This window comes from Pseudopodoces humilis, chromosome 5, assembly GCF_049639895.1.
Source record: "Pseudopodoces humilis isolate 2021_Gansu_Grassland_sample_001 chromosome 5, ASM4963989v1, whole genome shotgun sequence".
Taxonomy (NCBI): Eukaryota; Metazoa; Chordata; class Aves; order Passeriformes; family Paridae; genus Pseudopodoces; species Pseudopodoces humilis.
In genome coordinates this window covers 56,535,942-56,560,828 of record NC_142204.1, presented here as the reverse complement: position 1 = coordinate 56,560,828, position 24,887 = coordinate 56,535,942, and the positions used below count along the sequence as shown (strand labels likewise).

The window sequence follows — 24,887 nt, the reverse complement described above, 5'->3', positions numbered from 1 at the left end:
AGGTGTGTTTTGTGTGCTGGTGTCACACATCAACATAGAGGAATGATCTGTGTCCCTCTATGTGGAGCAAGTTATGGCCTTGAACCCTAGGACACTTAGGTATACACTGAAGTGGTGAAGCTTTCTTATGGTCCAGCCAAGACTTGGTGAGATGATCCCTGGAGGAACCAAGGACCATTTTCTGCAGACTGCAAGCCTTACAGTTTGAGCAAAAGTTAGTTTGGGAGATCTTAGCTCGTTTAGTGTGAGTATATGGCACCGTGCAAGTGAGTATCTCGCCGTATATGTGTCTTATAAAAAGTATCCTAAACACTCCACTCTACAAATATTGTCTTCAGTGAAGAGTGAAAGAATAAGGGAATACCAGATATTACTAATACTGTTTGCTGTTCAATGGGAAGGAGCCCAGATACTACAAAAATGAACTCAGAAGGAGTAGTATTATAGTCCAGGAAGAAGTCTACAGGTATTAAAGCCCCTTCTCTCCCTACCTTGAGGAAAAATTTCTCCTTACACATCCTTTGCTTTTAATTTATTGCAGTCAAGGCAATAACTTGTGTTCCAAGAACACATGCTGTGTATGACCTTGAGGAAATTTTGCAGAACTGGCTTGCCAGAGACACAAACATTAAGAGTAGACACAAAACACGTATCACACCAGCTTTCTGTTAGAAACTTTCCTAACTAGACTGCTTTTCCCTTGTAGTAATGGGCTGTTTGTTCCTGTCTTTTCCCTCAGTTTATTGTCTTATTCTTCATGATTTTTCCACTTTGCTTCATTCAACACCTGTCCTTCTTGTGTTCCTAGTTTCTGCCCTTGACAATACCCCTACCATTGCAAATATCACAGAGTTTCAAAATAGCTGTCATTATACTGACCACTCTAGCTGTTTATTACAGCTCTTCTCTTTCCACTGCATGTCTCACATCCATTTACAGTGTAAGCACTTCAGGATAAGGACTGTCTGCTCAGGTTTGTAGAGAGTCTAACACAATGGATCCAAGTTGTGTGACACCAAAATGATTAGGTAGTATAATAAGTCTTCAACTGTTAGCCCCCCAACAATGTTTCCTTGATCGGAACGAGCATCAATTTAGAAAAATAGCCAGTTTCTATGTTCTATTTATTTATAATAAAGCTGTATTTTGCTTTTTTTGTTATTTTTTAACTTTGAAATTAAATTTCTTGGCACAGCAGGTGTTGTAAATAATTTTGCAAATTGCCTAGGGCTGTCTACATCATAAACTATTGCTGAATTATCAGATAATGAAAATAGACAACTCAAATGAGAAAGTGTTTAGAGATAAGTGAAATGTGAATTCTCCTGCCAATTGTTTTTGGTTTTGTTTTTTCTTCTTTCTTTTCTGTTTCGTAGCACGAATTATCAAAACAAAACAATGGTGTGAAATGCTTCCATGTTTAGAAGGAGAAGGCTGTGATTTGCTAATCAATAAATCAGGCTGGACCTGTACACAACCAGGAGGACGGATAAAGACAACCACGGTAGGTCTCATCTCTGTTCTCTAACTTCAATTTCTTATTCACTTTAGTTTGTTGAAAAACAAGAAGTGAGATTTTTAATTGTTTTTCAGCCCTTTTATGTAAAGTTTATTGCCTCATAATTGATCTGTGTGCCCAAGTGTGCATGCTGAAATACACAGCAATTTTATCACAAAGTACAACATTGGAAAAGATGACAAAGGAAAATGTGTAATTCCCATGGTTACTAAGAGTAGATGTTATATCAAGGTTTTCTTATAAGACATCGGTGGCTTAACTAACATTTGTATCCAGCCTGAAGACAGTGTCTTATTGTTTCAACATACACAAACTTTCTTATGCTGTGGTAGTGTAGGGTGTAAAACTCAATGTGTGGTCTGTCAGAGTGAAAAGAAAGCTTTCACTGGGAGTTCCAAAGAAAATATTTTTGCAACTACACTGGAAAAACAAGTTGCACAGATAGATGTTTAGTTTTCAGTGAGATCTACAGAAAATATAGCAAAAGATCCCTTTTCCCAGCTTCCTTTGGCCCTGGTTTGTTGATAAATCTCTCAGTTCTCTGATCAGGTGTCTTGGGGCATATGCTTGCAGTGAAGCTGAAAGTATACACGACAATAATAGTTTCTAAGGCCTGTAATGTATCAAACAGATTTCTAGAAAATGTTCTCAAATGCCAGCAATTCTTTGACTTAAAAAATGGAAAAAATCTGAAGAGATGTAACAGAGCAATTTTCTGATAGCTTGCTAGGCCTCTTCAAATTATTTCCCCTCCTTATAATCTTTTTTTAGATTTACAGGGAGCTTGAGTGTAATTTAAATAAGTGCAATTTCAAGAATATTTAGTCTTAAAAGTACTTATCAGTACGGACTAAATTAATGCTCATCATCCCCTGCACAATTTCTCTGTCTGAGCAGGAGACAGACAGCAGTATAAAACCTTTTATTGTTTTAGAATGTCTGTATTTAAAAAGTTAACATGATTTTCACTTTTTTAAAAAAGGGAAATTAGATAATGCTTTATAAGATACCTACAAAACAAATTTTATGAATTGTGATCACTGTTTTTATGCGTCTGTATTTACCAGATATAATATTCCTTATGGATAGGGCTATAAAACTAAGCTCATCTCTGAGGTCTTACTTAAATATAGTTTGCCTTTAGATCTTTTGCATTCAAGTTCTGTAAATCTTTTGCATTCAAATGATGTAAGAGTGATATAAAAAAACAAGGGAAGAAAAAAGTATTTTATACATGAATGCCAGCATTCAAGGGCAAGGAGATCTTATACCGTAACTTGGGCATACTTGAAATACAGTCTTAAATCTTGTTAATTCAGGGGTATTTTCTGTATCCGAGGTAAACAGAAAACCCGTGTACTGTGACACATTGCCAGGTGTCATTTTAGCTCTTTATTTGATGTTTAATGCTAATGGCATGACTGAGTATTGCAAAGTAAGCAAAGGATCTATCCTTCAGTTTCTGTCTTTAATGAAATGATTCAGATATGCTTTCAGATTAAACACCAGAAGCCTGATTCTGAACTCTAACTTGTCTCTATAGCTCTTTAATGCTATTGACATGAATGGAATGACTCATGAATTTGATTAATGTAAATGAAATCATAATCATGCCCCATCAATAAAATTAAGACCATGGCAAGTGTAATATTGTAAAACAGACTCTCCCCACACAGATACATCATTGTCATTGGTAAGGAAAGATTTTGCCAGAGACAACTGTAGAACAGCTCTGAGCATAAGCCCTCATCTAACATCAAGCAGTCTTCAACAGTTGGTATCACACATGCAGATACAAAACAAACACGCAGTACTTTCCAGTCAAGCCAAACTAGCAACTCAGAATGCCTACAGAAGCTCAGAATGCAGAAGGGGGAGAGGGAAAAAAGACAAGAAGAAAAACAGATACAAAACCCTGCAATAAACTCTAGCCTATAATACAGTATAATAACATAGCAAGAATTTAGAAGAAACTGTTCTTTAGCTACTTGGTTGAAGAGTAAGTTTTGGACCATGGTAGTAGATTTGGAAACTGTGTCGTAAGATGACTCCACGTAATGCATGACTGTGATTAAAAGGAAAAAAAAAAAATCCAACAGAAACACTAAAGGACACTATTTACTGTAGCAATACTCTCAGATCAACAGCTGCTAATGCAATAACTACTATTTCTGCTCCTAATCAGCACACATGTGTTGCCACGCACTATCATGCCATCATGGTATTTAAGTGTACTAGGGAGGACTTCAGGCTGTGAAGGGCCAGAAAAATGACCACCAGATAGTATGGAGAAAAATGTCCAGACATACTGATTTAGTTACTGTGCCCTGTTCTTAAGTAGAAATAATTTTGACCGCATCTCCAGCAACCGCCAAATTAGGTCCTTCATTTTTTAATTGTCAATTTTTTAAGAACACATTCATTAATCTAATATCAGCATCCCTTTCCTGCTGATATAGCTTGCATCTTAAAGATATTTTTTGGCAGTAGGTCTTGAGTTATCATACTGATAGGAGATAGTATAGCAGAGATATTACTGGTAAACGCTGACAATAATTTCTCACCCATACTAAAGTCAGAACAGTGTTGAACTCTGATGGACTGAGACCAGCTGTTGTGATAATGCCAGCTTTTCACATTGATTCCAGGAGGTTTTGTGGAAATGCAACTTTTTAAATATTGGGTTTAGAAGCAGCATGTGGAAAGTTAGGACTTGTAGACCTTAGAGATGACATGAGCACCCTTTTAAGGGAATATACTTCAAGAATATACTTGAGAATATACCTTAGGACTAATATGATTCTTAAAAAGAAAGGAAGAAATCAGATTTGTGTTCTGTAGATGAGTTAAGCATTTTTTCTGTGAAAATTCTAAGCAAATAGCAAATGAACATATCCATTGCTGCAAAACAAAGGTGCAATTTCTGTAAAACGTTTGGAAAGGGTTGCTGCTTTTTACTTTATATTTTGTGTCAAAATTGTTTACACATTCTATGCAGAGCCAGATTATTCAGCTGGCTGGCACTTTCTGTGACCACCTCTGGAAATAATGCAACCAAATCAGAATTCTCTCCTCACATGAGTAGCAGTGTTTTATATCCATTTTGTGCTCACTTTGCAAAGCTATAAATGACTACACAAGGTGCAAGGCAAAGGAAAATCAGACTCAAAGTGTACTCTAAATGGATCTGGATGTCACTTCTGCCCTGTTGTTCTTTCTACAAGGTGTGAATGAACCAAAGATTTTTCATCTGCTAAGAGGCTTTTAGAATTGAGGACTGACTGGGCTAACTGCCAATCTATGTATTAAGAGGCTGACTGTCAATAGAAGGAAAGAATATGGCAACTTGTAAAAGAAGATAGCAAAAGAAGATACTACACAGCTGTTAGCATTTTTAACATACTAAGTACTTTCATGTAACAAATGTCCTTACAGTCAGTTTAAAATTTCCTACCTTTAAAAATTTCTTCTCCTTTTGCTATTCTTATTTCTTTTTCAATTATTTATTAAAAATTAAGCTATATGATTTTTAAAAATTTTTTTTAGTGTTAATAGTGCCAGAAGATACGCCTCTTTTTCTTAAAGAAGTTGCTGAAGGGCCTTTCTATTTGATATTTCAAGTGTAAAACTCGCTTGTGTATAGATGAGAAGATGCACGGTGTATTGTTTTTACAGGGGAGATTAATTTTTAGCACCCAAGTGTATATATGTTGTCAATGATCCATCACTACCTAATTGTTACTTAATTAATTCCTTCTTCTACATAATGCGATTTCAATGCACGGAGCTTAACAGAACATTCATGCGCCAGTTCCTCAGCAGCTAACCTTTTAAACCTTTGCGTTTTTACTGCTAAATTAGCTGAAGTGGGAAATTAAGGAATATGGAGAAGCAAAGAGAGAGCTCACAGTGGATAAAAGGTGTAATTACTCTGACATGGAGCTCAGTGCTTAGCTAGTAAAATTTACTAAGGATCTAGCTTCACCAAGGGACCTGACTTTCTTAATAGAGTTTACTTACACACAGAGCAACCTATCATTCCTCACCATTAATATAAATGACATGCTGGCTGGGTTGGAAAGGCAATTTGTTCCTTACCCTGAAAAATACAATGCGTACTTGTATTGGCTGTAATTTAAAGCATAATTTTTTTCAGCACAGCTGTATCATACATATATGTATGATTTAGGTAACTCAGATAAAATATAGTGGTTTGATTTTCAGCACTGACTTATGAGCAATGTGTTTGCAGTCATACCATTACATCCAGGTAAATATATATGTGTATATATATATATGTATACCCATAAAAATATACATATATATATATGTACATATATGTTACATATTTGTAACATACTTGAGAATTTACTTTTTTTTAGACTGAAGATCAGCTGGAAATATCCCGAGGCCATGGTCTAATGGTCTGAGCTTGGGAACTGGGAGCCAGAAACTCCTGAGCTCTAATCCTGGCTCTGACAGTGACTCCCTCTGTGGCCTTGGGTAAGTCACTGAACCTCTCTGCCTCAGTTTCCCCAGCAGTAAAACTAAGATTAACAGTTCTTAGCTCCATATGTCAGTGAATCTGGGAGTCCTGACTTAACATTTTAAGAGGTTTAGCAATTCATATTAATTTAGAAATAAAAATGCTGTTATGTATAAACATCCTTATTGGTATTATTTCCATTGTTAGGTATTCACATAACAGTGGTATTCCTGTATTTAGCCTCACCTACATTCCAGCTCTGAGTGTTTCTAAACGTGCATTTCACATCTCCACAGCTCAGCTGATTTCATTTGGTTAAGCTGGTTTTGGAAGTATTTTGAAACCGTGCCAGTTCTAATTCTGTGTCATTCCAGGATACAATACCTACCAAAACAAGCTTTCAGGCAGCACCAGATTAGATCAGTGAAATGTTGCATGCATGCCATGCCAAATTAATTTTCACCCTTCCCTTTTGTCAGAAGTGGTCAGCTTATGAAACAGATACAATAATACCAATTCTTTACATGTCACAGCTGTGTGCTTCAGTGTCCACTCTATAGATCTGTCAGCAATTCATCTACTAAATTCCTTCACTGTCCTAATTGTAGCAGGAGAACTATATATGGACCAAGATTACAGAGGATACTTTTCATCAGGCTGGTGTATCCCCTCACTCCAGTCCAAGTATTAGAAAGAAATTAGGATCCTCAATTTTTCATTGTTTATAGCCAACTGTTGGAGAATCAGAATCTTCGGCTACGTTTAACCTATGGGACTATCTTTGCTTCAAAGTCCCATGAGTTTACAGAATGTGAGTCCCTATGTCTTTGCCTTTTCCCTTTCTGTGTGTCCCTCTTCATGATGGCACTCCTGCCACTGTCTTGTGAGAGATCTTCACAGCAGCAGAAAGGGCTCTCACAAATACACTTTCGTGGTGAAATAGATAATTAACTCTTTTGGGTCAAGCTCAGATACACTCACTCTTAATGGCTAGTTGGTTGTCTAGAAATCAGGTTTAAGAAAACCTCAGTCTTTATTGCCACTAAGATTCATTTGCATTCTTAAGTCCTCACATGTTGGAGGTTAATGTTTTTCACAAACGGGACGGGACTGCCAGGTGATGCGTCACGAGTTTTTATTTGGGACAAGCTCACATCGATGCCATGAGCAGCCAAAGATCTCTTTGTTACAGAACATTTTATTAGTTTTTCAGCCAATAATATACTGCTAAATCTTACAGGCAATTGTTCTATCCAATCACTAAAAACACAGGCACACCTTCTTCAAACAATGCTTACTTCTTTGCTTTCTATTATCAATACATAATACTCTATTATTAAGCTTGAAACCTCCTGCTATCTTGGTAAGCATATTTTTCTGCAGCCTTAAGGTCTATCTTAGCCAAGCTTAAAAACTCAACTATTGTTTCATATCCTTGCATATTGTATTATTGTATCTTCTTTACTTTCAGGCTGTGCAGTTGCAGCTAACTCTAAGTTCTCTGCTTTTTCTTTTCTGAGCTTTATTTTCACAGCTTCTGAAAGTCTTCTTACTTTACCATTTCCCACACTCACAGCCAGTTTTGTGAGCTCTGAAACCATTGCTTTACCAAGCATTATGCATCACAAAGTCCTTTAAAACTAACTCAGGTCTCAGTAGTGTGCTTCTGAAATTATTTGATTAAGATTTTCTGAGACCACACCACATAACTGGAAGTTAGCCTGAAATAACTTTCATATATTAAAACACTGATGTGCTCTACCTTTCATATATACACACACCAAACTGAGAAAGGGTAGAACATGAGCACTTTTTCCAGAATATCTTTGGTAGATATTGTTGAGTTCAAAAAGTCATGATATCTTCATCTGTGACTGTATATATGAACTGCCAGAACTAGGTTAGTTTTAATTAACATCTTCTTCTAATGTAACAGCTTATCTATAAAATCAGTCCTAATCATTGTACAGTGCTTTAACTGAGCCTTTTTATAGTTTTGTATTAATCTGATGTTCTCAGTAGTACTAACATAAATTATGAGAGAAAAAAACAGTTTTTTACATGTTATAGCCATGTGCTTCAATGACCCCACTGTAGATGTGTATTACAAGACTCAGAATATTTATTTCCATGACTTACAAGATATTTTAATGCTTTGAGCAGTTTCTGTTACCCTCATTGTTTACAGAAGGTATCCTAATCTAAAAATCTGACATCGACATCATCATCATCATTATCATCATCATCGCTGACAGTGTTGGAACTAGATTCTTTTCTATTAATTTCCAAGCAAGGTAGTATGGGAGTTGGATGTCACGATTTGAAGAAAATTGAAATATGATGTTTCTAATGATCATATCTAATTCTTGTGTTGGAGAAGAATAGTCCCTTTAGACAATATACAAGCAGGATGGCCTTTGTGGCCCCATGTCTTAAGGACTACATGAACAGAGAAATCTAAATAGAAATAAAATCCTTATGAAGCTGAAGCATCTCATGAAGGGTCCATACTATTCATTCAAAATAAACAGGTTCTCTTGCATATTAGTAGTGCTTCAACTAGTATAGTCTTTTGAAAGCTGTGCACTTCTTTGTCATACCAATGTGTTGCAACCTGCACATTCTGTTTTCCATTATCCTTATCAAAATACACTTCTTCACGTCAAATAACTGATCTTCAAGTCCTAAGCCAAAATGCTAGCAAGATTTTGTGATTTTTGTAGGCTTTAGGTTGAAAGGAGCTGTCAGATACTTAAAGAGCCACCTTAAAGAGATTAGCTGCCTTCCTCTGTCATGAATGCTGAATACTGGTTCTATTGATAGTCAGTCATCCACACTGCCTGAAAAGAGACCAAAATTTATGTTAAAAATAACTTGTAAAATAGAATGCTAAGTGAAATCATATTATGGTAACATCTCAAATAAATCCTTGGAAGAAATTAGGTAAATCTGAGTTTTGTTCTGCACTTTTAGAACACATATTTTCAGATTATAATGAATTTTAATATACTAATCTCTTTTTTCTTTTTAAAGTTACATAAAATATGAATGCCCACTTCTACATGGGCTATTTCAAAGATATTGCAATTACTGTGCAAATAAATAAACAGAATTTTTAGACAGATAGGACTTCTAGAGCTATGTTTTCTTTCAGGATTCCTGTTACTTAGCTCATATGCATATTGGGTGTTCTAGCATTCCATCCAATTTTACTATGCTACCTTAGAGACAGGCCAGCTTTAGATTCAGTGAGGTAAAACTAGTTTCTGATTAATACTTTCAAACTGTGGCTTTTCTTTGATATATACATTAATCTATATTTAAAAGCAGTTACTGCACTTTAAAATGAGCTACATTTTGATCCATTTGAGGTCTGAACTGTCTCTTTCAGTAAGTAAACAAAAGCTGTTTCTATACAAGGCAATAATAATAATTTTCCATCATCTATTTCATGGGTTTACCAAATAAATTACTTTTTCAGTAAAAACACCAAGCAAAACCTTTGTTGTTTTTTTTTTCCCTATACTTTGAAACCAGAATTCTGAAATGTAAATAAAACCACATCTGTAACTTGGCAAGTTCATTGATTACTATATCACAGTGTGAACCCACACAATAAATTGTGGATATCTAAGAATGTTCAAGTGTTCAAAGACTTTAAAAACTGCATTTTAAGGAATGAATAAATTGTCAAGTTGGTCCTGATAAACAGAAAATACTTATAGTTGAAATTCTTTCTAAATTTCCTAATTTTTCAGGAAACCAGTAAAAATTATGTTTTTATTTGAGGCTAGGATTCTCTTTCATCTTCCCCAAAAAAATAAAAAAAAAAATAGCTTCAATTTAAAAATTCAAAGCTCAGGACAGAAAATTCACACCTATATTGGATGGTTCAGGTATCTGCCTGGAAAATTTGCAGGGCCATCAGAGAATGTATGTGGAGAGTCTCATATTAGATTTTTTTATTATTGTTTAACACCCAGGTCACCATTTGCATTTAAATAAGCCTTTCCAAATACTGAAATAGCATGGTAACTGGTCCAAAAATAAGCATATTAAGAATTAGTACTGAGATGGACTAAAAGCAACAGATAAACCAAATTCCTATTAGTAATGGTAATATTGGGGCTTTTTGTGTTTTGACAGTTCTTAGCATAACAGATAGACATTCTAAATGTGAGTTAGTTTCCTAAATGTGATTTTAGTTTACCATTTTAGTGCATTCAGATACTTAAGGGTATTGACGGCATCTTGCACAGAGTGAGCTTCTGTGACATAGAACCTATAGACCAGTGCCCCTGTGGAGTGACAGCTGGAAATCAGGCAGAAGGTACTGGTTCACTTATTGTCTGTGTTAAGCAACTAAATCTTACTCCTCATTTGCTAAATCAGACAATTTGAGACACTGCTGTCCGCTCCTGCCGTATATGCTTCATGATAGATTGATATTGTCCAAAAATTCTGACTTCTTGCATGAATATGGGAAAATCAATTTTCATTTAATAAGTGACAGCAAAGAGTGACTATCTGAGGAAACAAAGTCAGAGATTACTTGTGCAATTTCTTGTGCTAAGTAGCCCAATACGCTGGAAGAAAGGATTCAATAGATGCTGAGTGCCATATGGTTGAACTGAAGGGGACTACAGGATACATTGTAAGTGTGGAAGAAAATTGGTTTAATAATGCAAACAAGGAAGGAAGCTGGAAAGACTAATGAAGAACTTGGTATATAGTTTAAAACATTTTTTTTGTGGGCATGTAATACAAACTTATGGAAGCTGGAAACTGGTATGTCATATCAACATCAAGAATTTAAAATGCTAATATTCTTACACACCCATTTTGCACAGTGAAAATGTTCATTACACAAGTGTTAGAAGCTGAAGTTGTTGCACATATATATCCATTTTGGAACATTTAATTTCTTAAGAATATCCCCAGAGATTTCTGTTAAATCGTGCAAAGCAAGCTAGAATTCTTGGACTGATAAAAAGCAAGCAGTGAATAAAGAAAATGAAAAAGGTGTTTTAGTTCAGGGATTTTTATAATAACATTTGACACATTATTTCTTAAAACCATACTTGAAAATTAGTTCAGAAAGGCCTGTCATATTGAAAACTGTCATTTCAACAAGTTACTGATGGAGGACCTGTGAATAGTGCATAATAACACTTAACAAGAGTGTATTGATCTGGGTCGAGGTGGCCCAGGAAGTGACAGACTTGTGAAAAGTCTAACAGTATTTTATTAAGGATGGTTTCAAAAGCATAAAAGATATTAAGCTGTTAACTGTTATTGAAAATCTGTGAAAGGTAGACACATACCAGACATTTCTGTTTTCCAGTATTCCCCTGCTCTGTTTTCATTTACCATTTGGATTATAAGTACTCAGTAACATTGTGTCTGCACGTGTTTCTTTACCTTGGGGGCAGACCTTATGGATAAAGTTGCCAGATTTTTGTTCTAGTTAACTCCTGCCCAGGAGGTTTTGTTTTCAGTTTTTTTCCTCCTGGTCATATGAGCATATGAGCGTGCAGGGGTATGCAGAAAGACAATTCAGTTTACATTGTCATAGGAAAGTGATAGCCCAAAGCTTGGGCTGTTCCCATTTTTCATTAGATCTTAGCAATGTCATTACATGGATAAGAGGCTGGAAGTGAATAAAACTGACTGATTCTTGATCCAAATAAAGCCAGGCAAGGGTGGGACAGTAAAATCAATCACTAGCATATACAATAAGACCTTTTCTTTCAACTGACAGTGCAGCTTTATGGTACTGTAACCAATCTAAAGCCAGACTGTCCCATTCCTATTCTCCCACCTCACTCTGTCTGTGTATGTCTGACCTCTGCTTTGCTCAGAAACTAAGTGCTTGTGGAAATGTCTGGGATGCAAAATAGGCATCACTTTTTGCCAAGTTATTTTCAGTCACATCAGCTTCTGATTGCAACACTGCAAATTAAATTATTCTAGGTCAAAAACTATGCAGTTTTTCTGTCTTTATTACATAGTTCCAATGCCTTTGGGCCATCAGCAGTTGCTGATGGATACCTAGTAAGCTTTTTTAGCCAACACTGCTATTCTTTGCCATTTGCACTTACCAAAGAATTCCAAAGTTGCGTCTGAAGTGAAGACAAAGTGCATTAAATTCATCACTCATGTGAAATACACCAGTGTACCCCTACATGAAGGAGGTAATATGTTTGAATCCATGTCCATGTCCTTATCTGTGGAGGATGTAATTTTCTGGACTAGGGTTTTTAAAGGTAGCATCTCTACTTTCTAATACATTTACTTTATTTTTAAATTTTCTCTTTTATTCTTTTCCTTTTTGTTCCTACCACTTTTCCTTGTGCTCCATAAAGGCCTGAGAATTTTCCCTTACAGAACAATTCTTAGAATTCTTAGAATTCCACAAAAAATGAGACATTTTGTGGTGTGGCAGTGTCAAATGTGTAAAAAGTAAAAGAAAGTTGTTGAAGTAATGGGAAGACTGATGCTTAGTTCTTATAATAGTAGAAGTAGCATGTGAAAGATTGGGTACAAGCCAATTGCCATATTTTTCAAAAGGACATGAGCAAATGTGCCCAACTGTACTATCCAGCCAGAAGAGTGGATACCTATCCAGACCTCCACCAGGACATTGAAATTTCTGTCCCCAGCTGACCCCCCAGCTTTGCAGTCAGATTATGTATCTCCAGAAGAAAATTAAATCTCTTCAGACTGTTTTTTTCCAATGTTAATATAAAAATGTATCTATGTTTCATGGAGAGAGGTCTATAGCCTCTGTTTTGTTCCCTGATGGCTGTCAACTATTGAGCTTGAACAATCTATCCTCAGTTCTCCAGGTGACTTCAGATTTGCTGCACAGTGCTTTAGTTTTTGAAAAAAGGACTTAAAAAATTGTTCTGATTTGAGATATTTGCCTGGTGATCATGGAATTTTCCTGGAATGCAGGAATGGGAGATTCAGTCAGCTTTGCCATAATTAGATCTAGATGCATCCCAGATGATTAATCTACCTGATAGGCAAATGATGGATTGTCCTTTTTGTCATCATCCTTGCTTGAGGTACTGCCATGTCTTTCCTAATTCATCCTGGTGGTTTACCCAAACTTCATATTCTTGTCTGCCTAAATCTGGAAAATAGTAGAAGGGCCTCAGCTCAGCATGCAAATTAACATCTTTTATTTAATATTAGCTCCAGAGAAATCTAATAAACTTAAATTCTAGAAGGCATGCAAATTAAAAGATTGAATTTGGAAGGTTTAGATGTTTATCACCTAACCTTTTAGGTGGCTTGCCTTTTCATTTCATGTTACCTGCTAAGAGATCATGGTGATCATTGCAGAATTTTCTACTGACTTTTGAAATTGTTTCATAGTCAGTTGCTATTTGTGGAAAAATAAGAACTTGGAGCCTTTAGGGAATCTGAACAGAGGCTGTGGATATCTTGGCTATTGCAGGCAATCCACAGGATCAGATTTACCCATATAGTGATGCAGTACACGTGTTCAGTTAAGGCTGGGGGAGCAATGCAAAATGCATTTGAGGGAGGAAGCTTCCAAACATTTAAGTTGCTTTATTTTTATAGTCACATTTTATGTCTTTCTTTTTAAATCAAACCATCCCCTGCTACCCTCATTCCAGAAGACAATTTGACACAGTGAGCAACACTGCTTTCTCCTCCATTTCATAAAATGCATTCTTGCACTTAATCATCTGATTTTCAGTAGGCTTTGTTATGTTAAATATCATACCTTTCATCTTTGTTTTTCCTTTGAGAACTGCTGTTTTCTCTTCCGTCTTATTCTTGATTTAACTATACTGAAATCAATGGTATGGCTTGAAGAATAAATGTTTATATAATGCTAGCTAGAAGGTCCTCTAATTACAGTATGAATGCTTTCTCAAATGACTGTGTTTCATCAGTAATCTCTTTGTCCTTCTTAATAAATGATAAAAAATATCAGACCACTGGCAGATGTTTAAAATCAAATCAAAAATTCTTCGGCAGCATACTATGCAGATGTTCTGCTCAAGGAAGTGTGAAAATGTCTCTACCTTCATTGCTGAAATAGTCACACTGTTCTCATTGGGTTGTTATCTGGCTCTTATGAGAGCAATGTATATACTTAGAAATGTAGAAATCCACTCCCTTTCTATCGCCTAGAAGAAGTACTTTATTTTTCGTTTAGGAACATCAAAATTTAACTGGGTCAAAACATACTCTTATGAGTATGTTTAGTGCCAAGCTTTTATTTTTTTTTGATTCAACATATGAAATAAAACTCTAACACTAACAAAAGAATAGTTGTCTTTTTAATGGTGAACTTGAAGGAAATAAAGGGCACTGACAAAATCACATTCTCTGCAATATAATATTTTAATGAAAGCCAGAAATGCATGATTTTATAATACATTTTTTTTTAAATGCCTCAAATGAATGAACTTTAAAATGGAATAAATTTTGAAGCACCTCCCAAAATGTTGCAGATGTTGCTGACAAAGCAGTCTGTATTTGAGTATTATTCCTGTTGGAAGATACAGCACTGAGCGTATTTGTCAGCTCTTCACGAAATTATTGAAGTACGGGGAATTTGCATAGACATAACATAATTTTTGAAAGGAAAACAAAAAATATCACGCATGAAACATCTGCCATGTAAATGTCTGTATGCATGCAAAGACTTCTGCCATGAAACTGAGCATTGCATGAAAATTTGGCACCATAGCTTAGAAGAGTATTGTAGTTAGGCTGTAAAGAGTGAAATATCTGCACAGCAGGGTTTATATGGCTTTTCAAGAAAATCTTCATTACAGTATTATTCAGCTTAACCAAAATCAAAACAGAAAAAGAAAAGAAAAGAAAACAAAACAAAACAGAGCCACACTTATTTGCATGCCAGGGATATTAAGGATAACAGAACATCTTCTATAGATACGTTGCAAACAAGAGAGACTAGGGATAAATGTAGGCCCTCTCCAGAAGGAAGAAGAAAGTGCTGAGGTTCTCAATGACTTCTGTATCTCAGACTTCAAGAGCAAGGGTTCCAGCCATGCCACACAATCTGAGAAAGGCAAAGGCAAGGACTGGGAGAATTAAGATTCACGGACCTCTGTAGGAGGAGGTTGGGTTTAATAACATCTAAGGAGCCTGAATGTGCACAAGTCCATGGGACCTGATGAGATTTATCAGTGGGTCCTTAGGGAGACGGCAGATGAAGCTGCTAAGCCACTCTCCATCATTGTTGAAAAAATTGTGGCAGTCAGGTGAAGTCCATGATGACAGAAAAAGGGAAATATAATCCCCATTTTTAAAATGGGAAAAGCAGAAGATCTGAGAAACTGCAGACCAGTCAGTCTCACCTCTGTGCCTGGCAAGATCATGGAGCAGATTCTCCTGAAAATTGTGCCAAGGCACATGGAAAATAAAGAGGTGACTGGCAAGAGGCACTGTCTTACAAAGGGGAAATCATGCCTGCCAAACCTGGCAACCTCCTAGGATAGGTCTGCAGCACTGGGGGATAGCTGACATCATCTACCTGGACTTACGCAAAGGGTTTGACACTGTCCCATGTGACACCCTTGTCTCTGAAGTGGAGAGACATGGATTTGATGGACGAACCATGCCGTGGATGAAGAGCTGGCTGGAAGGCTGCACACAGAGCATTGTGGTCAGGGGCTCATTGTCCATGTGTCAAGTGGTGCCCCTCAGGGGTCACTGCTGCAGCCAATGCTGTTCAATACCTTTATCAGCGATGTGGATGTTGGGATCAAATGCACACTCAGGAATTTGCTGCTGACACCAAGCTCTGTGGGGCAGTCAACACACTGGAGGGAGGGGTTAGTGCCATCCAGAGGGAGCTGGACAGGCTTGAGAAGTGGGCCTGTGAAAATGTCACGAAGGTCAACAAAGCAAAGTGCAAGGTCCTAGACTTGGGTTGTAGCAATCCTAGGCACAAATACAATCCAGGTGAAGGGGTGATTGAGAGCAGCCCTGCAGAGAAAGAATTGGGGGTTTTGGTTGATGAGAAGCTCAACAGGAGCCAGCAATGTGCACTCACAGCCCAGAAAGCCATCCTGCATCAAAAGGAGCATGGCCAGCAGGTCAAAGGAGGTGATTCTCCCCCTGTGCTCTGCTCTGCTCTGTGAGACCCCACCTGAATTACTGCAAGCAGCTCTGGTTTTCCCAATGTAGGAACTGTTGGAGCAAGTCCAGAGGAGAGATACAAACCTGATAAGAGGACTGGAGCACCTCTCTTACAACGACAGGCTGAGAAAGCTGAGGCTGTTCAGGCTTGAGAAGGTAGTGTGGAGACCTCATAGGATGTGTCCACTCTTGGAAAGGGGCCCACCAGGAAACCAGAAAGGGACTCTACATCAGGAGCTGTAGTGACAGGACAAGAACTAAAGGCTACAAATTGAAAGAGGGGAGATTAAGTTTAGATATTAGGAAGAAATTTTTCTACATTGAGATCTGTTAGACACTGGAACAGGCTGCCCAGGGAGGTTGTGGATGCCCCAGCCCTGGCAGTGTTCAAGGCCAGAATGGTAAGGCCTTGATCAGCATGATCCAGTGGGAGGGGTCCCTCCACATGGCGGGGGTGGTTGGGATTAGATAATTCTTGTAGTCTATTTCAGCCCTTTTGCATTCTGTAATTCTACTGCCCACAGACTGAAAAGCTAATTGTTTGAAAAGAGACTAGTAAACGTCATGATCAAAAACGAAGTTAGGAGTGCTAAGTAATAAAGTTAGTGTGTTATTGCTGATGTTTTCATACAGATTTTTATTGATTGATTTTGTACATATCACATGTTTTTGAAGTCTGAGGTTGTTACAGCTTTGCTGGCAAAATGATACACTGGAAAGATATGACAGAGCTCTCAAGAGTTCTATAAATAATTCAGCAATTCTTTCTAATTTTGGGGTTTTCTTTTCCTTTTTTTTTTTTCTTTTGTGTTTTTTTTTTGTTTTGATTGTTGTTTGTTTTTTTGTTTTTTTTTGTTTTTAATGAGGCCTTGCTTCAGGCATAGCTCTATTCACAAATCATGTATAGGTTGTAAAAATTTTGCTAGTATCAACAAGACTGAAGACACTGTATTGTATTGACTACAGCATCAAGTATGAATTCTTAGTACATATTTTAAATTGTCAGCATGCTGTGTTAATAAAATTGCATTGAATTCTCTGTCCATTAGTTCAAGAATAGTCCACTAATTCATATTCAGAGAGAAGAATGTTCTCAAATAAACTTTCTCATTTCCTTTCCAGTGGTAGTTTTGTTCCTACTTACAAATTCAGGGGTAGACAATCATTATGACAGGAATGATAAAATCATAGAACCATAGACTTATTTTCACTGGAACAGACCTTTGAGATCATTGAGTCCACTGTCATATACTGCCAAGTTCACCACTAAACCATGTCCCTAAGTGCCATATTTACTCATATTTTAAATATCTCTGGGGCTGGTGACTCCACCACTTCCCTGGCTAGCCTCTTCCAGTGCTTGACAACTGTTTTGGTGAAGAAGTTTTACCTAATGTTCAATCTAACACACACACACATCCCCCTACCACCCTGACCCTTCAGTGGAACCTGGGGCCATTTCCTCTTATCCTGACTTGTCTAAAGAGACTAACCACCACCTGGGTACCATCTCCTTTCTGATGGTTGCAGGGAGTGGTAAGGTCTTTCCTCAGCCCCCATTTCTCCAGGCTAGTATAGACCTTTGTCTCTAACCATATATTTCTGTGCATGAGGGCAGGATTAGCCAGCTTCCACTCCTCACAGCTGGCTCTGGCTTACAATGTAATCCAGCCCTGGAAGACTTGGCCCTTATGTGTGGTCTGTGCTTGCAGGGAAGCCAACAATTGAAGCAGAAGTGATTTGTGTGACTTTTCCTCAGCAGTGTGAAATTTTCCTGTTTTCATTTTCTTTTTCCATGACAGAAGGGCTTAAACCCCATTAGTTTATCTTATTTGCTGATAAGTTGTGTTTTTTTCTGAGTCTTGCTAAACATAGAAAATCAGAATTTATTGAGCTGTGTTTAGTAATATTCTGTTGACCAGCACTACATATGTATATTTCATCATACTGTACCCTAATATAACTTATTGTATAATGTAAGAAAAATCTAGGGTTTTCACTGCTAGTATATAATGGCAGAAACAATTAGAGTGCAGGTGGTGTGGGGGTATTTTTGTGTTCATAGAATGTGTGTAAAGTTCTGTTGCTGTGAATAATGAAACACTTTAAAAGATCTTTAGCCTTTTCAGTAAATGAACACCATCCATAAAAATAAAGCTGAGTTCTCTAAAACCCCCTAAGATAGGGATACTATTTCTCACAAGTTATTTCCAAGTGAGTTATTCTTAAGGGGCCTAATATAAGTGCAGAAAGAAACTAATAGGTTATATTTCTTAAATCTCTGATGCTATCTGGAACAATATCCTTTTAAAATGGTATTCTGTTACGAGACAATAAAAAGATGAAAGAATAAGATAACTGCACTAAAGATTATTAACCCCGTAAAATAGGATGCATTTCTGGTTTTGTAGTGTTGATAGTACATGTTCCAGTAGAATATTTTGGTCCAACTGTGCCTCTTAAAACCAGAAATCTTCCCATAGCTCTTACAATTGCCACCATAAAATTATATACTTTCTTGCACCTGGCCTCTAGAGGGGACTCCATAGTGTAGATTACAAGAGTCAGAAGTGAACTGAGGGTTTGGAAAGGGGTAAAAGTATTAATACAATAATAAAAACGTTATTTATACAACTACCAATTAATATAACATACCAATGTCCTCCTAAAACTTTTCTAGAAAAACCTCTGTGAAAGTTTCCTGCAAAATCTTAGATTTCCTTACTTCTACTGTTACCCATGCAGTGTCATCTGACAACTCAGACAGGTTTCAGGTGCTTATTGCCCCAGACAGACAGTGATGCTTCAGTTAAGGTCTTGCTGTAGATCCCCATTGCTGCTTGATCATGAACTGCATCTTAAATATTAGAAATCTCATGAACACAGTCCTCTGAAGATAGCACAGACCTGATAAGGGTTAATCAGACAGTTTTCATCCCCAGTGAGTGGCTAGTCACTTGGGTTATTTGAATTAGATCTTCATACCGAGGAGGACAGTGACCCAGTGACCCAGTGATCTGAGGGGCTGCTGCTCTTTGAGTTCCCTGCCTCCCGTAGAGCCAGAGCAAGCTGAATTACTTGACTTGATCACAGGAGCAATTTTATCTTTCTAGGAGGAATGATTTTTCTTTTATAATCCTATGGAACCATGTCCTCTAAAAATTAGGGTGAACATGAAAAATGCAGAAAGCACAAGAAATATATAATCAATATGAGAAGTCCAGCAGCTATAGTTCCTTTCATTAAAAAAACTTAATTTTGTTACTTTATTTGCACTATTGAAGCTACCTTTCTCGTGCCTAGTGGTGCAGAGCGGCCTGTTGTTAGTGAGGGAGATTTTACTGCTGATAATATTTTTTGAACTAAAAATTTCAAAATAATTTGTAATAAAGGGCCTATCATTAATTACAATCATTTTAGTAAAAGTGCTTGTTAAAATAGTAGACACGGATGTATCCTATATGTCATTGGTAATGCATAGTAATAAAGGCAAATAAGCAAGAATTTTATGAGCTAAGGACTAGGTCTTCTATTAATTTATGTGAGAAATGACACATACGTATTAAAATTTTTTTTGGCATACATTTCATTTTTGTCCTTGGAAAAATGTGTGATGTATCTTAAGCATAATTTTAAAGAAGAAAATGCCCTGAGTTACAAAGGATAAGTAGTCAAAAAATCTGTAGTGGTAATAAACTGTTTTTCAGACTGATCTTATGATTAGCTATTAAGTTTTTAGGTTGTCTTCATGCATGGTAACTGTTCATCACCTGGGAAGTGTGTGGGAGAGGGTGTGGGATCCCACCCCTGATAGGATGTGGAATATACACATGGGGATGGCTAGGAAGAGATCATTCTGAGATGGCTTCAGCTGAGTGGAAGAGAAAGGCAGGAAAACAGCACAAGTAGAAAAATCAGTGTCTGTTCAACGACCTGCTCGATACTCATGCCACTGGCTGCCACTGCAATGCTGGCAGCTGCAGTGGCCCATGGGAAAGTGGTTTGGTACAAGGTGTCTCTGGCCTTTTTATTGTTTCAAAACTGGTTTGCCATTATTAAGAGCTGAAAGTCTCAGTGATTTGATTTCAGATTCCTGAATCTAAGTGCTTACTTTTGGCACAATGGCTTTCTTGGATTTGGAAGCTTGCAAATACATGACATTTTGCATTTGGGTTTTCTGAAATACAAGCAGTTCGTTTTTGTGAAGCAGAAGAATGCCTGGGGCAAAGGATGTGGACAAAGGAAAAGAGCAAAGAGATGAGAAACCTTGTGGATGATAGATTGCTGCCACATGGCTCTGTGGAAATAACTGCAAATTAAAGAGGTTGTCAACAGTTATTTGTCTGAAGGACTTTGCAGAGGAGGGTTGTTTTTAAAGACTTAATATTTTGTTGAATGAACTTCTGCTTCTTAGGTAAGCTGTACACTCAGCTCTAATTAGGGGAAGACTACAGTTGCTTTTTCAAGCTGAATAAAGGCTCTAGTATTTAATTTATTAATACAAATGGATTTTGAGTAAAACAGTTCAACTGAAGCAAAAGTCTGGCAGCTGAGTATAAAGCTGAGCTTTTTTTTTGTAAGGTCTGAATGGATGATTCTCATTCCATCTTTGTGCAAGCACACTATGGATATAATTGTAATATAATTTCATTTTACATCAAGAGTTGGCACCCTTCAGAATATATTTTCAGTTTTGGCAGATTTTTATTTTCCTGGTAAGAGTCAAGAAAACATTTTTCCGATCAAAAGTTAGCCAAACAACAATGTCCATCTAAATAAACTGGGGACTTAATATTTGTCACAGATGGTCAACAGCAATTGTTTCAGAACTATCTTCATGTTAGTGTACATAAGGATATGTTTTTCATCAGCTTTAATAGATTGTTCCTTGTTTAAAATTCCACTGTTCAGTATGGATGAATGAAATGAAGAAATGTGAAGAATGCCAAGGGAGGTGATGCTGTAGTCTGGGTTATTCATCTTGGACCCTCCCAGAACAATGAATTCCTGTCTGATGGAGGTATTTTCTTGTTCTAGGTCCTGGGCTGACAGATTACTTGAATGGCTCAGCATCATATTTCCATCTTCTCCCTTTTCATGTTCTATGCTAATATGCTGGAATGGCACTCATTGCACTCATTAAATGCAAAATGAGTGAAATATACTGTTTTACTTATTGTGCCAAATGAAGCCAAAAAAAACCCCAAAAAGCTCTTATTCTTCATGGTGTGAAAGATGTTGAGGGATTACATATCACTGCAGATGTTAGCAGATTTGTGCCATGTAAATTTGGTATGTTAATGATGTTATAAAGTGTTCTAATCACTGTTTATTCTGTCATATTTTATTTATATTTGTTTTTCAAAATGTATGTTCATATGCTGCAGGAACCTTGAAAAATCATAATGAGGCAGATTGAAATACAGGCTTTAAGTTAAGTACAGAGATATGTGTTTTAATTAAAGTGGTTTGTAAATATATATTATGGATACTCAGAAGAGGCCTTCTAATTTGTTTAGCACAATACTACTTCAAAATATTTCCTCTTCAAAGATAGCAGAAGTTCCTTTCAGCATAAACCAGCCAGTGTGCTTGCTAATGATCCAGGAAAAATACACCAACATCCTTTAAAAATACCTGAGAGATAATATTTACAATTTTTTTATTCAAACTTCTAAGCTGAGCTCTTGGAAACTTTTCAATATGATTCAGGCTGTGAATATAAACTTTTATAGCTTACATTGCAAGGAGTATGGATGATACCCATTATATTGCTTCCAGGGAGTTAAACACTGTGTTTTCCATTGCTTTTTAGATTGAGACTGACCATAAAGCTGTTTGCAGTTTTCTGGGGAGTTAAGTGGAATTTAGGTTAGGCCCAGTAGATCATAGAGAAGCTTAGGCAGAAGAAAGACAGGGCTCTCCCCAGAGCACATGCTTCCCAGTGTATCAGTGTCAATGCACACACACTGATGTTTAATATAAAAACACAGGGAAAGAGAGTTGAGATCAAACTGAGAGCTGGATAGAGTGAAATGCTTTCAGGACTATTTAAAGCTGGATATTAGGTGATATCTTGATGTAAGATATCTAAATATCATTTTAGGCATCATTTAGTTTAGTCTACTATTCCTAGAAAGGGAAGTGTTTTATTTTGTATTCTGAGTATTACTGCACAGCTATACCTTTGAATCTCTTCCACAGGCATTGCATCGCAGAAAGCCTAAGTGACACACAATTCATACACAGAACTTGCTAGTAAGTTATGTCATCCTAGAAGTGTTTTTTGGAAAAGAAGAAACCACTAAGGACTTCATCCTTGTTCAGCATTTTTGTACTTCGCTCTCACACAGAAGTACAGAAAGTATATTTGTGGCCAAAAAGAAAGTAGCTATTTCTTCTTATTTAATAGGGAAGTATGCTACACATTGCAGGTTGAAATCTATTCTGTTTTGTGTGAAAGAAATTATTTTCAGTTTACCTCCTCATATATGTAGTTCTGATGGAGGGTAGGAAGAGGCTTTTTTGTTGGTTGTGGGTTTTGTTTTTTTATTTTCTATCTTTGTAGTCTTTATCAAGAGCTTATTTTAAGTGTTTTCTTATAGATAATCTGCATAACTGTCATCGATTAAGTTTTTTGTGGTTTTTTTTAACTGTACAAGTTATTTACCAAGAGTTAATATATGGAACTCGGTCAGGGCACTAAGTGATAACAGGATTTATGGTGAAAACCATAAAGATGTGTTTATTTATACAGTCTGTGAGTTAAATCATGATACCACAGAAATCAGAGGAAGTATACCTGTTCCCTCCATTAAAGTCAGAACTTTACTTCAGATTGAAGAGCAGTACAGTCTGCCCAGTGTCATGTTGTATTTGTCTCCATGAGACAGCTGAAGGTGTGGTATTAAAATTAAATATATTGGCAATAGTGTTTGATGAGCAAAACTAATGGGGAGATGGGTTTGCTGAAACCTAGTTGCAGTCACAGAAAATAGACTAAAGCAGGAACTGGCAGAACAGAACTAGCTATTTAAAAGCCTGTCTGTTTATGAGAAAGTCATGTTTTTTCTTCTGCATGTTTGATGTAACAGTTATAGCCATCTTTGGATCTCTCTTGAGCTAACACTACAGTCACTTGCTCAGCAGATAACCTCTGCAGACCGTGACCTTAATTACATTTTAAAGATAATATTTGTGTAAGGATGATGGCTTTTAGAACAATTTCTCCAGTGAATGAGAAGCACACTGTTTTCTCAGACCATTCATATTGGTATTTTTCAAACAGAAGTATTTTTCTAATCAATGAATGAAAAATAATACACTCTTTTGAATTTTTTGGTTGTCTTCTTTATTTCTCATTTTTGCTAGTTTGGTTTTCTTTTGTTGTCATTGAACGACAGCTTTGGATGTTTCTAATTGAGGATTTTTAGTATAACCATCATTGCTTCTAACAGTAGTGAAGGAAAAATGCAAATAAATACCTCTAATAAGCCTCTTTGGTTTTTTTTGTATACCAGATTCTCATCCTGTATTATTTACTACTGTACTACTGCTCCACAGCTGTCTTCTCTATAACAGGAGATGAAAAATCACACTTCATATTGTGGGAGAGTGGCTTTAAGAACACTTGACAGAGAACATGAAAATATTTAAAAATCCAGGCTAATCGCATAAGAAGTATATTATCTAAGTGCTTCCCCTAGAATTCCACATAATTTTGTTTGATCATTTCAGATGTTAAGATGAGTTTGAATACTTGGTTTCCTAGGAAAGAGTTATAATGTCTAGAGATTTCATTTATGGTTTCCCTTCTTTGCAAATTGAGGTTGGCTTTCCTTACCTTAACATGTAAATGTATCCACATGCCCTGGCACCAACCCAAACTGGTAATGGCCTGGACTTTTGGTAGGACCAAGAATTATTTGCAAGATTCTTTGATTTTTTGGCTATTCTTCTGCTTGATAATAAGTGACCTTTGAGGGATGTTGGTACAACACTTTCAAGCAAATAGACAAATACCAGGTTCAAATTCTCCTGTTTTCATTTCCAATTGTCACTGTTGTGTTTTAGAAACATATTTAGAATGCTTTAATATTCCATTGGCCAACTCAGTCCTCTATGGCAACCAGAAATCAAATAAACAACAAACTGAAGTCTGGAAAATTTGAAATGCAGTCTTGTACATGAGGAAAAACCCTGGTTGTTTGTACTCTACTACTGTCAGTTTGAAACCCCTAAAACTTATTTTTCTCATAATGCAAGTAATTTACACATTAACAATAGAGGGAATTCATTTTCTAATACATTTTGGATACCTTTTTTTTTTCTGTATATCAGCATGGGGTTTCACTGCAAATTTTGATCTTGACCAAGATATCACAATTGCAGAGAGTGTGTTTAGAGAACAGTGTTTTATTACTGCAGAGTGCACAGTTTGGGGAATTGATCATTTTTCTTCTCTCCCCCTTATGGTTCAGCTTTTGGCAGGTCGTCTTGCTGCATACAGAGACTGATTGATCTCTCACCATGTGAAAATGGCAGGTGCTTGTTAGGCCCCCAGTAGGACTTCAGTCAGCAGTGATTCCTTTCTTCCTACAGTATTGGTAATAGATGCCACCTTTTGGTCTCTTAATCTTTAACAGCAAACACAATTGAACCTGTTAAATACATCCAACATTCCATGTTTTAAATATGATGGTTTAGTACATGTTTGCAGTGAGTGTACTG

The 24,887-nt window shown here is 36.7% G+C and overlaps 1 protein-coding gene across 4 annotated transcripts in view; it reads left to right on the top strand.

Moving 5' to 3' along the window:
• Positions 1–24,887, top strand: part of TAFA5 (TAFA chemokine like family member 5) — a 450,274-nt gene that overhangs the window by 326,673 nt on the left and 98,714 nt on the right. For all 4 annotated transcript variants that reach the window (XR_015772528.1, XM_088055523.1, XM_088055524.1 and 1 more), the window contains exon 3: positions 1,377–1,504. Coding sequence is in view for 3 of the 4 variants with exons in the window: in XM_088055523.1 (XP_087911649.1) it covers positions 1,377–1,504 (128 nt within the window). In the remaining variant the exon portion in view is untranslated. The remainder of the gene's footprint in view (positions 1–1,376; positions 1,505–24,887) is intronic.